This window comes from Chaetura pelagica, unplaced genomic scaffold (genome assembly GCF_000747805.2).
Source record: "Chaetura pelagica isolate M959 unplaced genomic scaffold, ChaPel_1.0 scaffold50, whole genome shotgun sequence".
NCBI classification, from domain to species: domain Eukaryota; kingdom Metazoa; phylum Chordata; class Aves; order Apodiformes; family Apodidae; genus Chaetura; species Chaetura pelagica.
Genome location: NW_009952366.1, coordinates 8,333,745 through 8,349,361, shown reverse-complemented (window position 1 = coordinate 8,349,361; position 15,617 = coordinate 8,333,745). Strand labels below are relative to the sequence as shown.

The 15,617-nt window shown below is 34.6% G+C and overlaps 1 protein-coding gene across 1 annotated transcript in view; it reads left to right on the top strand.

Annotated features, from left to right (window-relative positions):
- Positions 1 to 15,617, top strand: part of ANKS1B (ankyrin repeat and sterile alpha motif domain containing 1B) — a 423,652-nt gene that overhangs the window by 55,306 nt on the left and 352,729 nt on the right. Inside the window, 1 exon segment of the mRNA XM_010008039.1 lies at positions 8,940 to 9,236. Coding sequence (XP_010006341.1) covers positions 8,940 to 9,236 — 297 coding nt within the window.

Here is a 15,617-nt window from a genome sequence, read left to right as displayed (position 1 = left end):
TTCAGTAAGATCAGAAAGAGAAATGTAAATTAAAACCTACTCCTTCCCAATCCCACATATACATCCAAACTTCTAGAATATTCTCGAGCTTGATGAGGTGTGCTGTTCAGTGTCTCTGCTTTGATCACTGGAGCAAATAAGCAGAGTTGCATCTATTCTATACCCCACTGACTCAGACAGATCTTGTGGATAGATCTGCTGTTATGCATTTTACCCGAACGCTTTGTAATGGAGAATGTGTGAGCAATCCTCACAAGAAGTGTTGGGCCTTAAGTCTCTTAAGGGAGTCTTTATAATATTTAACTTTGAAGTTAAGCTCGTGCATACACTCTTCTTCTGAACTTGTAGATCCCTCAGTGTTCCACTCTACACAGTGGCCAGTTTTATAAGGTGGACCACTTTGCTGACACCAACTTTCCCGTGCTGATTAGCACACTACACAGGAGAATATTATCTGTATCATGGAATGAAGAAAATGCCATGTTGATATGAAGTCATCTCAAACCATATATCCTCAAATAACACTAGAGGGTTATCCTCACCCTGATATTTGAGTCAGAAACATTTCTAGGCTTTTGCTTATTTGCTGAAATGCTGTATATCTTGGAGTATAATTCTTCCTTCTTTTTTCTCCTGAGAATTGAGAACACTAGCCATTTTTCTTTACACTTTTTCACCACAGTAAATAATATATTGAAGTCAGTATTTTTTCCTGGTTATTTTTTTGATAAGGATCACATTAAGAATGTATGTGCTGTCAGTTTCAGAAAATAATTTTGTTCATAATTTAAAAATTGTTGCAACTAATTTGTGATACATCTTTGCTTTTAATCTAATTTATTAAAATTTGTGTAAAAGAAATGCTTCTAAAAACCTAAGTGAAAATAATGAACAGCACAACAAAGAAATAAACAAGAAGCTCATGAAGCACAAATGTGTATTACATGTATTAATGGATTTAATATGCTATGCTATAAATTATTTTAACTACATACTACACATTTAAAATGCAGTTAACTAGTATCATAGGATCATATCCAGACCTATCCAGCATCTAAATCTCTGAATGCCCCCTACTGTTCCTATTACATAAAATTGAAAAAAAACAAACACTAAAGAGGTGAATAGTTAAGTGACAGTTATTTTATGGGGGTGGTGGAATGTAGACTGGCAACTCTACATACAGCTAATGGTTTCAGCATAACAACTATGTAAGAATAATTCTATCACTGTTTAATGCAGGTGTCTTAGTTGACATGCATGATGTATATTTGAAATTACAAAAGATGGTGAAATTACAAAATACATATTTAACCTTCATTGATGAAGACTTGAATATATGCCAATTATAAATTGAATGAAGAATAGTTAATTGTATGAGTTCAAGACTTTTTATTAAATTAATACCAAATTTAATAAAAACATGCTGTTAACAGGCTACTTACATGTTTGTTTATGTAAAGACATTTGGATAGCACAAACATTTATTATGGCAACTCTCATAATAAAATTACATATTTGATAAGAAATCCTAATCTATTAAAAACTAATAATAAATAACAGCCACATATAGATAATATGTAGCTTTTGTGTTAGTGAAGGAAATCACATACAAAAAGATGAATGACAAGGAATAAATATAAAGATCAAAATATATTTTAGTATATACTGACAGAATGTGAATAGTAAAACATTTGCAGGAGAAAATGGTGAACATTTCTGAATTTTTTAAGTCATGTTTTTATCTATATTTTCATTCTACCTGTTCTTTTTGTACATAGCATGTCTTTTCCCTTATATTTCTATATTTAATACACTGTGGAATTTTTCTGTGCTTCAAATTGTAATTGTCGTTAAAAACACTCACATTTCCTTTATGCCATTTGACACCTGAAATGTGAAGGATCAGAGGTCAAGATGCATTCATAATATGTAAATACCTAACATCTAACGTATTTACTGTCTTGCTGAAATCATCAAAATGAAGCACAAACATGATATGCTCCTCTCAGTGAAACCTCAGGGGCTTCCAGAAGTACAATTCAGTTTCAAAGTAGCCTGCAAAACCAATAATTTTCATGTTCTGCATTTGATGTTCCCCCTCCTTAAATTAGACACTATGTGGATGAAATTCTGAATTTCCCTTGTGATTCTTCTTATATCCTCTTCAGAGGAAAAAATTATGCAGAGAAAATATTTTTTTATTTGAGCTGATTGCAGCAATAAATTTAAAGAAAACATTTATTCAAAGTAGTCAACCAAATTACAGAATTACTTTTTAATTTTGTTTCCATGTAAGTATAGGTGAATTTAAATGGGGATTCAGTAGGGTTCATTTTGATTCACACTGGGTAATTTGCAGCAGAAGTTTTCCCAATAACTTTGCGAAAAATTGTATTTATGAAAAAATATTACTATCTAAATCCAAGTGTTCTCTAAATTATGGGACAATGCTATCTTTATTTGTTGACATCTTGTTCTAACATGGTGAAGATATTAAGTAGTACATGTTCGTAGAATCATAGAATGGTCAGAAGGGACCTTGAAAGATTGTCTAGTCCAACCTTCCTACCATGGACAGGGACATCTTTTACTGGATCAGGTTGCTCAGAGCCCCATTCAATCTGACCTTGAACACTTCCAGGGATGGAGCATTCACAGCTTCTCTAGGTAACCTATTCCAATGTCTCACCAACCTCATCATAAAAATATCTTCCATGTATCCATTCTACATCTACCCTTTTTCAGTTTGAAACCATCACCCCTTTTTCTGTCACAATAGGCCCTTGTAAAATTATCTCTCCGTCTTTCTTATAAGAGTCTCTTTTCTATATTGAAAGGCTGCAGTAAGATGTCCCAGAGCCTTCTCTTGTCCTGGCTGAATAACCACAATTTTCTCAGTCCTTTTCATAGAAGAGATGTTCCAAGCCTCTTACCATCTTTATGGCCCTCCTCTGGATCTGTTCTAACAGATCCATGTCTTGTATTTGGGAACCCAAAGAGGAATGCAGTACTCCAGATGGGGTCTCACAAGAGTGGAGTAGAGGGGAAGAATCACCTCCTGATTGCCAGGCTTTTTTTTATGCAGCCCAGGATATGGCTGGCTTTGTGGGCTGCAAGTGCAAACTGCCAGTTTGTATACAGTTTTTCATCTACCAGTATCCCACATCCTTCTCTGCTGAGCTGCTCCTAAAAATTTCATTACTGAGTCTGTATTGATACTGGGGATTGCTCTAACCCAGCTGCAGGACCTCGCACTTGGCCTTGTTGAACTTCTTGAGGTTCACATGGGCTCATTTCTCAAGCCTGTCAAGGTCGCTCTGGATGTCATCCCTTGCCTTGAGCATATCAGCTATACCACTCAGCATGGTGTCATCCACAAACTTCTGAGAGAGCACTCCATCCTACTATCTATGTCATTGGTGATGATATTAGTCAGCATTGGTTCCAGTACACACCCTATGGGGACACCACTTGTTACTGGAATGTTCATTAGGGATTAGAATACAGAGGCTTAAACTGCACTGAGAAGGAAAAAATAGAAATGGAGCAAGATAGCTTGCAGTAAAGAAAACATTCCATCAGGAATGGTAGGTCTTCAAAAAAACACAACAAATTTAGAGAAACTTATCAGTGATACAATATACAACTTCTTTTAAAAGCCTAATATGTATGAATATTCAGGTTTGTTAATTTTTTAATGTAAGCAAAGTTGTGAATAATTTTTCATCTATGTACAATTACAGTTGTAGCAGACCAAAAAAGGAAAATAGTTAGTCTTGTCTTAAACTGATTTTTTAAACAGTTTTGAAAATGTATCTGGAAACATTAGGGATGCCTAAATGCTAGTGTTTGGTGTTTCAGAGAGCACTTGATAAGGAAATATGTGGCCTTTTTAGTTCTTTAGTTACTTTCAAAATAGACAGGTTTATTGATGACATGATAAGGATGTCGTTACCTATTTTTCCACATAATCTTTAAAAATCTGTGCACCACATAAGAAAACTTCCTCAAAAAGAATGGACAATAAAGTCACAATGTTGTTTCCAAGAGCTCTTCTCATTCTTGGCTGTGTTTAGAGTTTCTCTTGTAATGTTGTTCAGCCTTTGCCCTAGACATCCAGGAAAACACTTTAATTCCCATTGTAATTAAACAGAGTGACATCCCACTTGCTGAATCAATCAGGAGAAGTTCCTGCTTTTTTTCAGAGTGATTAACTTACACTAGTGGAACATCTCAGGAAACTGCACTCCTGTTCTAATAGATGAAGTAGGAACATCCTGAGATCATTCCTTTCTCTGTCTTGGAAATGTCTTACTCAGTTACTTGATATTGGGATTATGTGACAAAGAAATGGCTCAGTGATTGAGGAAGTCTCTCTTTTCAAGTTCATTGTAAAAATGCTTGGATAAGACAGGAGTTGAGCATTCTTTGCAAAGGTCTGTAAAATCACTACACTATAGTCGTTATTGCTTGTACAGTACTTGCATGGACTTTACGAGCTCCAAACTACACAACTAAGCACTAAAAGTCCTAAATATACCCACTGTTTAATAGTGGCTTTACAAAGACCTATATAATATTCATGTGAGTCATTCATTCTCTTGCTGTTTCCTGTATCTCTCAAGTATAGACTGCCAAGCTACAATAATTGTCTCTATAACGTACTTGCTAATGTGCCCTCCAAATTAATAGACCTTAAGAGAGGTTCCAGACTTTGCTGTGTCATGTGTTCTCAGCATCTAAATGACGTACCATAGTCCTCAGTACTGACCAGATGTGATGCTGTGAAGGCACAATTCAGTTTGCAGCAACAGAAATATGAGTTCTGGCTGCATGTGGAAGAGAACAGATCCAGAGGAAGGCTGGAAAATGTCAGGACTGTGCCCATTAAGAGATCCATGTAACAAGTAATGAAGAAGAAAATTACAAAAGGTCGAAAGCTGAATTACAAAATGCCTTCCTTATTTCTAGCAGAGGTCTATTGGGCCCTATGAATAACTACTTGTTTAAAATATTACTTGTTATGAATACTAGGAACTTCTGTTTTATACTATTTCTGCGTAACTCTGGTCTACTCTTTCTGTCTTTTTTTTTTGTATGTCTTGCTTGCTTGTCATTTCTAGATGGGGAAGAAAAGAACAGTTTCCTATATTACTCATTGAGTCTTACCATCTATCTTGCAGTTTCTAACATGTAGTGAAGTATATGAAATTTCTAAAAGAATCCTAGTCTGTTTCTTCAGCACTAGATGCATTATTTAGCCCTTGGATATAAGATCTAGTCACACAGTGGTAACTTGCATGTAGGCATTGGTATTTTCATAACAAGTTAACTGCTCATGGCAGTAAGTGTTAGTGCATGAAGTTCATGTACTTCAGAAACAACTGTTTCCATTTGGGACTGAAAAGGTAGTCAATAGGACTACATTATTATTAATTTCTTAAAGAATATTTTTTTGTGTGTGTATCTATTAAAGATTTCTTCAAAATAATAAGATATTTTAGAGATATGAGGACAAACATTACCTCAAAATCAATAGAGTTACATTTGGCTTAGCTTTGTCTGCACAAAAAGCAAGTCAGAAGTAACAGTATTTTTGGGACCAAGGAAATCACGTAACTTCAACTCTTAAAATATCTTCATATGTTGTGGGAGGAGTTTTTTTTAGTGTTGTTTGGTGTGGGTTTGTTTTTTTTTTTTGTGTGTGTGATTTTAGTAGCTATTATTCTTATTCTTATTCTCATTACTTTATACCTTCTATAGACAAATTACCTAAGGGGGAAGCTTGTAACACTGACTGACACATCCATGTCCATTTTTCCATGAGGAATAAGTAGAGGAAGATAATTTTTCTTTCAGTCAAGGAAACACACTGTTATAGCCTTTTCTGTATTAGAGCTCTCTCTGGGAATGCTGAGCCAGCTGTCTATCTGCTAGGCATTCTCTGCTTTCCTAAATTTGAAGATGGCAGACTCTGACAAAGCCTTCTTGAAAACTCTGTCCTCTGTCCTCATTAAAACCTCTTGCTCCAAGGTGACTTATTTTATGTAAGTTGTACTACATTGTCAAAGCAGATAAATTTAGAGGGCAGTTAAACAAGCTGTAGTTCTCTCTTTGAAAGTTGAAAATAATTCTGTCTTTTATACCTGAATTGAGATGATTAATTTACATTTTAAAGAGGGAAGGGTGTTGCATTATCAAGTTTTAATTAGGTAGTACATCTCAACTCTGATAACACAATATATACAATGCCTGTTCTGACTACATATGTGTAAGTAATTTAATCATCATGTTTATCCAGGCTGGCTTCTTTGATTTTATTTCAGTGATATTAACATTTTGAATCAGTTTGATTTTTCATTAACACAAACATAGCAAATTTGGCAAATGCAAGGAAACAAACCATTAAAAAATCTCCAACAATGTTCATTTGAAAATAAGAAACTTTCTGTTCAGATTTACAGATTATTTTATGCACCATGCTTGTTTATAATTTTCTGTGTATATAACCTTTCATGAAAATTCAGCTGGGTGTCCTTAGTTTAGAGGGAGCAAATTTCAGTTTGCTGCACAGCAGCAGTGATTTGGACTGCTTGGTCTCTATACTTCTATATCTATGACGGAAATTTTGGTCAGTCACCATATTTTGTGAAAAAAGGCCATAGCCAATTTGATTTTTATGTCTCGTTGAGAAGGTAATCAGAATATTTAAAAATTACAATTTTAGACTATCGGTCCAAATTTCCAGATATATTATCTAGAAATGCTTGAAAAAAATTAAAATATAAGCAGATATTGGAAGATATATTTGTTTGACAATTGTATAGGAAACATGTATTTTGCTATTTACTTCACAGAATGTGGAAGTAGTTATACATCTAATTTCTTTGTGCAACTATTTCCACGGGATATGTAAATACAATATCTGTAGGTACAAATTGCCATAATTGGCCATTTTATGTGCAATTATCTCATTTTCCTACTTAATTGTGGTAATTGTACACAAAATTAGACTGCAATTGCCTGTTCATCTATAGATACCTGTCCATGAAATATTGAAAATCTAAAAATAAATTCCAATAAACTATGCTTGTGATTTCTGAGTATACCACTGCAAATTAAAAAATTGCTTCACCCAGTCCTGTATAAAGGACACATTAGAACTAGAACACAAAAAAAGCTTATCACAGGTAGCTGATGGATCACTGCAGACATGTAGTATTGTGATAATACATATTTTTACCTGAATTTAAGTAAAGAAAAACCTAGAGAAAGACCTTGTGGTGGTCTGAATAATGCGTAATGATTCAAGTACTAATAAGTCATTAAGCCATGTTTGCCAATGTAATCTTTTCACTTTCTGCTTGGCTCGTCCTACATTTCAGCTTCCATCTTGCAAATTAGCAAGAAACATATTCCAGTCTCTGGACTCTTATATGGTGTTGCAGATGCCTGAAGAATTGTCTGCAACAATAATTCATCTAAATATATTGATCTGTCTTTTCTGTTTCCCTACCTGAGTAATTTTAATTTAGAAGATGAGTTTAAAATGACAGCAATATTGTTAAAACTACAAACCCCGGGTTTAAGTTCTTGATTATAAAAGTAGAAACACTGTTAACAAAAGGAAAAAAAGTTTCCCCCCTTCCCATAGTTCTATATACTACTGTGCAACATTATTTTCTTATCCTAATTCGCTCTTGAATAAGAGGCCAAAGCTTCATTTCTGATTTTCTCACCCTTTCTGTCTTTCAGAAGACAAATCGCTTCTTTTTTCAGTTTTCTGTCCCTAGAACTATCTTCAGTTGTTTTCTTGAGAAATATGGCCTATAGGTTCAGATTTATCTCTTCTTCTTTCTTTACAATTACATTTCTGTCTTTCTCTAGTATATTTTCTGAATTTACATTATTTTTGTTTATTAATGAAACATTAGTTTATGGGTGTTCAGCTTTTACTGTATTTTCAAAAATGTCACAAAATGTTATAAATCGTGTATCAGAAGAGGTATTCAGTGTACATACTTCTAAAACTGATAGTCTCTGTCTATTTAAAGTCTCTATAGAGACTACATAAGATATATTAATAATATAGATGACATACAGGATTCAGAGAGCTCTGTAAATTATTTCCTTCCTCTCTGCCTGAAGTAATTTGTCTATCTGGGATTGCAAGTAAACAGGCAGAACTGCAGAAAACAATTAAAAAACATACTGCTTCTTCTCAAGATTTATTTATTTATTAAGATGGTTAAGTGGTGTTTGGGGAAAGATTTGGGGGGCATTGTTTTATGAAGCAAAAAATTCTTCAATCCCCAGCATCCAAATACTCATATGCCTTAAATGCACACACATATCTCCCTGAGAACCCCTGAAAGACTTGCTGCTTTTGTGATATACTAATACTTTCTCATACCTACAGTTGCTATTTTGCATTCTGCCAAGCTTTGATTTCCTTGATAGTAACTTTTATAATAATTGTATATGAAGCTGGCCTTGTGCCTGATATATTGTCATTACAAAGTGTTTCTCAGTAATTTCACTACTTTAATAACAAACTACTATGGTTTAAAACCAGTTATACCTTGAAAAGAGAGAAGCGTCAGAGTATTTCGAAGAGAAACAGTTGAATCAAGAATACTTACATATTTTGGTATATCGTGAACAACTAGTTTTTTTGGGACATGTTGTTAAAAATGGGTTGGGAATGACATGGACATATAGCCACCTGCTCTGCTTGAGAGCCACAGAGCTGAAGCATTAATTTTCTTTTAGTAAAATTTTAGTGGAGTCATCCTGAAGCATTTAACATACATTACCATACATTATATTGCAAACTGTGCCTGTGTAGTGATTTCATGGAGACAATTTATAGAAGTCTAGCAATTCTATTGTGTGATTAAACATGAATTTTTGAAGTTTCTGTTTTGTTTTAACAGAACAATGAAAATGAAACAGCACTGCATTGTGCAGCTCAATATGGTCATTCAGAAGTGGTTGCTGTTCTGTTAGAAGAGCTAACAGACCCTACAATAAGGAACAACAAACTAGAAACACCTCTGGATCTGGCAGCACTTTATGGACGTCTGCGTGTTGTAAAAATGATCATCAAGGCATATCCAAACCTGATGAACTGTAATACAAGAAAACACACTCCTTTGCATCTTGCTGCACGTAATGGCCACAAAGCTGTTGTACAGGTTCTTCTGGAGGCTGGAATGGATGTCAGCTGCCAAGTTAGTGTGTAATTTCTTTCTTCCCTTCCTCCTTTCCTCCTTTATTCCTTTCTTTCCTTACTTTATCATTAGAATGTTACTCAAATTAAATAACTTATTACATATTTTTCTTTTAAAATACTCTTGCATTTACTTCATTAGTGCTGCAAGGTGATATATAATACAGATTTATTTTTATGACCCAAGTGATGTGTTCAAAGGGATAACTCAAGAAAGATATGTGTCTTCAAAGCTCAGTGTATATTTTAATGTTGTCTTGAGACATGTAGATACACAAATACTATTAACTGCTCATGTCAGAATATAGGTTTTTTACTTTTTTTTACAACATTTGCTTGTGTTATACTAAGCTGACTTGCTAAAGCTATGGCCCTTAGCAGGCATAGCAGCCTGAAACAGTGTTTGACTGAGAACTCATTTTCCCAGGGTTATCCGATTCTAGATCCAAAGTTAGTAAGAAATAAATTTTTTCTAAACACTTGTATGAAGCTAAAGCAAAATTCTATAGCAATATATTCTTGCAGCTATTGACTCAAACTTGTTAGCTTTTTGATTCATCTAGTTCTATATACAGTAAACTATGATGGTGTAAAAGGGGTAACTTTAAACAAAAGAGACACAGATGGGAACAGATATAAGTTACAGTAGTAGTAAATTTTACATCCAATTCTTTCCAGTGGAAAGTGTCCCAGCATTCTATCTACAGAGAAACTGGTTTTGTTATGTGTGAAGTCTTGCCTCCATTTTAGTGATTTCTCCTGATTTGGCTGACAGCACTTTATTTGAGTTTAAAGTGTATTTTATCTTCAGATTTAAAGTAGCCTTCTTGTTGTCTGAGTATATATCATATTCTTTGAGTTAAGGTTGTTTCAATTTTGTATCTATTTTCAGATAAACCAACCAAGCAAGCATAATTATATCTATTTTAGAATCACATCCAGGCATTCCTTACCAATCGGTGACTTAATAAACCTTGTGAAATCTACCTAAACTATAAACATTTTAAGCTTTAGGTCCATTTAATCAAACACCTTTGTACATAAAATTCCCTATTATACAGAAAGATTGCGCCTGGATTCTATGGACTTTTGGTATTCCTGGTATTCCATCAAGGTTATGTTTTTCAACTTTTGAGGAAAAAAAAATGTGAAATGGAAAAGAAAAGATGGATTAAGAAAAAAAAAAAAAAAAAGAATAAAAAAGCAAACTAGAAAATATTAACATATTTTAAGATTTAAAATTGTTATACACAATTTCCTTCAAAATCAAAATGTGGTGAAATAATTTTACTACTTTTATAAGCTGTAGTATCTTTTGAATTAGCATTGGTACTTTCTTCAGGCTGTTTCAAACAGAAACATTTTTTCCTGTGGTTTGCTTAATATTGCCTACCATTATGCTTCCAATTTAATTTGCTTTTGATTTTCTTTACTAGAAACTGATATACTTGCAAAGGCTAATATAACCAGCTCTGTTGTTTCAGCTGTCCTTTAGTATTACTTCAAGTTTAATGCTAAAGCAACATATAATGCAACCTCAAATATGTGTTTCTGAATGTATAATTTCTCTCCTGTCTCTAGTAAGTGAATGAGGAAAAAGAAAGAAACTGACTGAACTGATGCCTGAATTGATGTTTAAGACATAGAATCATTTAAGAAAAATAGTGCCTGTCATGGCAAGTTGCAAACTGATGGTTATATGAGGGTTGAATATTACACAATGGTTTTATGAAATGTGTTCTTCCTCTTATGTAATCCAGATAATTTTAGCACTGCTGTGAATTCTCTTAAGCCATTTCTATCTATAGTTATACCAAAAGTTTTTCCCTGGTCTTTAAAAAATGTAGTGGCTGCAAATTTTGTACAAACTTCTTTGAAAAAGTTAGATATTCTTTTAGTAATAATCATGTTTGTCATCTGCACTAAAATTCTAGGAGTTCTTTCCCTTTAAAAAAAAATATCTAATTTCTTTTCAATAGTTTATATTCTTATTTTGCTGAGGTATTCATAGGCAGAGGGAATTTTTTTTATTTCATTTTTTGCACTGGGTAATCTTGTTTCTTCTCTGTTTGTCCTACTTGCCATAAGGAAATATCATTTATTTATTTTCTCACTGGTATAGATATTCTCCATCAATATGTTCCCTTTCATTCAAGCATCTTAGCATATTGACAAGTTGCCTCTGTACACACTGCAAATTTATTACTTCCATAACCTCTGAAAATTCTTTGTTGATGATTACTGGCAGCTTATTAAACTGAGCAGAGCATACAGTATCAGCTTGTTACTTAAAACTGTACTCAGCTCTTTTAATATTAATTAAATTGCTCTGCATCACTGATTGGGAAAGAACAATATACAAAGTATAATCCCATATGGTAAATAAAATTGTACTTGTTCATACATATTAAATAAATTCAGCTTATCAGCAGTAAAGAGCTCTCAGAATGTTGAGAGACAATTATAGAAGTAGCCTGTCTGCTATAACTCTGTAATTGTAAATATTTATTTGTTTAAATGGGAAGTTTTGTTTAGCCATGTTGTCTGTCGATTCTGTACACCCTGAGCAATTTTAATTATAGCAAATATTTGGACTAATAATAGAATTTAATTTTTGATTGAATTAATCACACATTTCATTCATTTCCCAGGTCTATCCAATATCCTTCAATCTGAAATTATTTAGAAGTGGGCAATAGAAATCTGCTTCATCTCTTTATGCTTTGAAGTTTTCATTTAAATTGAAACATATGAAAAATACACAGGTTTTGGGTGAGTGATAGATTTTGGGCCCTCAGTAAAATAAGATACTGCACAGTTCAGTGTGTTTCATGTAAACAGTAATTTTATAATTGTAAATACCTTAAAACTTGGCCCCATCTGCTTATCCACCTATTATCTATCTTGTTTGCCTTCCCTGTTTGTTCCAGTAATGGTGACAATTTTCATTGCTTATCACTGTAGTCCTGCAAAGAGCTATGCCCCTTCCTTTTGCTGTCACTATATATGGAGGATATTCCATGAATCAATTTGCAAAGCTACCATTCCATCCTTCAGATTATGTCTGAAATCCATACCAAAACTATAGTAAAATGCCTATGAATAAGGACTTGATAAGTGACCCGATTACAAGGTCTTGTATATTGACATGGTTAAAAAAAAATCTCTGATTAATAAAACCCTTGATGCTTTTGTGTGAGCCTGCAAATTGTACACCAAGTTGAATTCTGTATCCTGGTGTTCCTACTGGCAGTGTCCTTCTATCCTTGCTTGTTTTGTGTGTCCAGCTGTGACATTGTACTGGTATTTAGCTGTAAGCTACTTGGGGCAGGGACTGTTTTCTTATACACTTGGCACAGTTTGTGTTATAGTTCCCTATACTTGATATACAGAAAACTTAGCCAGGGAATCAATCTATAATCCATTGATGTGAACTCAAGCAGACTTTAGCTCACTGTGTTAATGAAAATATACCAAGTTTTTTTTGTTTGTTTCTTTGTTTTTTCATTAAATATTGCAGTGGGAGCATTTCCAAATATAATATTAGTGTTCACTTTTCCAGGAAAATATGATCCAAGGTAATGAAATCTTTAGGAAGTAAAGCAGTGAATATTGTCTATAAATCTGAAGTCTGCTGTAGTATAGACAACAAAAGTTTATAATTGCATAAGTACAGCATTATAAGTGAAACAGATCTACCTAAGAACTCTAGAACATTTTAAATAAGATATAGAAATTATTTGCAACTGTATTTATGTATCCTTCTAATTTGTGTAAGATGCTCTATTGCACCAGAAAAAAATAATCAGTATTTCTTAAAGTAATTGTCCACATGTACAAAGAAATATATCTGTACTCAACCAGTCTTCTGAGTTTCTTTTGGCTTTGCTCATCCTGATGCTCAATATTTTCCCTATGTTAAAATGGAGTCTGGTTACTTAAGTCTCTGATAACCAGGACATTTCTGCCTTCTGGACAGTTTTTGGGTCAAGGGATCTAATTCACTCATTAGTTGTTCACTATTACCATGAAATCCTGCCTAGAGCTTTTAAGATTTACGTCAGCATTCGTCTTCATGGTATCTCATTCAGGATTGCACATCTGCATCTTACAAGTGTGCTTTCCATCTCCATATCCCCAAACTGATTTTCTTTCAGTTTTCTGCAGTATTTCCCCTCTTGCTCTGAGATTCATTTACACAGTGGGCAGATCAGTCCACTATTTATATGGTGTGCCTTTTAAATTCCTCTTTCAACAGACTGTAATATATATATCATTTCTAGGATGTGGCATTCAGTAGCACTGTCTGATAGCTTGGAGTTGTAAAGCAAAGTCCGCCCCAGAATACAGAGCACTGCAGAATGCCTGTAAAGGATTTCAGAATCATGTTCAGATATGACAGAAACTATCACAGTAGAATAGACCAAGAGGCGAGAAAATATAAAATTGAATTTGGCTATTGATTTTTTTCCCCAACAATATGAATTACATATGTAGGTGGCTTAAGTTTTTCTATTCCCTTTCTGCATAGCAGAGCTTTGGTTCATTGTTACAGAGCTATCTTCTGGCTCTTGAGTTGCCCCCAGATAGATTTATTTGCCTTAAACATCTAGGGGAAATTTCCTCTTCTCATGATAGTTTTCATGCAATTTTTCATGAGATATAGGCTTTCATCAAGGAAAATATTACTTCCCATTCCTCCAGTGGGGCATTTTGGTCACTAGAAAGGGCTGCTGCCAGTCCTGACAATTATTGTATCAGGATTTTTTCCACCTCTTAACTGAGGAATCAGAGGATAGATCCTTTTCCTTGTCTTCAAAGCTGTTGATTCAGCATGCTGAAACATTACTCTTTCTCAGTCTGAGATCATGCCACAACAATGGATTCCGGATAGCTGTTCTCACTAAAGTATGTACAGCTTCCTTATTAATGTTAATATGGAATGATGTCTACAATTTTAGTCAAGGTGCAGCTAGTTCCCATCTCAATAGTTCATCTTCAGTAGGACTAAAATTCAGATCTCCTGTAACATTTGAAACTCTGAGGATTTCATTATTGCTGTAATTGGATTCCCTGGCAGAGTCACAGAATTGTTGAGGCTGGAAGGGAACTCTGGAGGTCATCTGGCTCAAACCTACTGTTCAAGCAAAGTCACCTAGAACAGATTGCCCAGTATCATGTCCACACAACTTTTACATTTCTCCAAGGGCAACCTGTTCCAGGGCTCAGTCCCTTGCACAACAAAAATGTTTCCTTCTGTTCACACAGAACCTCCTGTTTCAGGCTTTCCCCGTTACCTTCTCTGTCACTTGACACCACCAAGCCTGTCTTAGTCTTGTTTACACACTCCGTTCAGATATTTGTAAACAGCAATGATATGCCCCATGAGTCTTATCTTGTGTAGGCTAAACAGTCCCAGCTCTGTCAGCCTTTCCTCATAGGAGAGATGCTCCAGTCTTTCAATAATTTTAGTGACTCTCTCTTGTACCTCTGTGTTTATCTTGTACTGAGAAGGCCAGAAATGGACAGAGTACTCCAGGTGTGGCCTCACCAGTGGTGAACAGAAGGGAAGGTCACCTTCCTCAACCTTGGCAACACTTCTCCTAGTGAAAATCAGAATACCTTTTGCTTTTTGGCTGCAAGAACCCATTGCTGGCTCATGCTCACATGTGATAGAGTTTGTTCAACTATAGTGAATATGTTCAAATACGAGAGACATTCCTCTTTTCTCAAAACAGTGAATGATCAATTGTGATGAAGCCCCTATAATGGTGGTGTTCTCAGGCAGGTTACCCTGACAAACTTCTCCCCATTGAACTGAATCTCACCACCTGTTTTCCAAAGTCAAATATTTTAGAAGTCAAAGTTGTACTTCACATCCTTCGTGACAGGGAACTCTATGTTGACAGTACCAAGTCCACCAAATAGTCTTGAGGTTCATGTCAGTGAGTGACCAATTCAAAGGAAATACCATATCCACACAAATACCAAAGAGGATAATAGACCATATCAAAGACTTTTTCAGGATTGCTGGTGTCAAGCCTTCTTCGGTAATCACACCAAAAAGTCAGTGACTTTTTGAAGAACTGTTCTCATTCCCAGAAATTTCTGAGCTGCACTTCAAGCTCTGTGCGTACCTTTGTGATTTCACTGTGTTATTGCAGAGTTATCCAGTGTTAAAGTCCATAAAACTCCTGTGGATACTGTTTGAGTACAGGATTCTGAAAACATCTCTAAGTAAATCTGAATATCTTGTTCAGAATGAAAGTTCATCTGGATTGCTTCTGAAAATGGAAAGATCAGAAATTGTTTTGAGATAAGTATTTCATATGCATATTCTCTTGCTGACTGCCTTCTCATCGCTGTTATACTGTTGGCATTC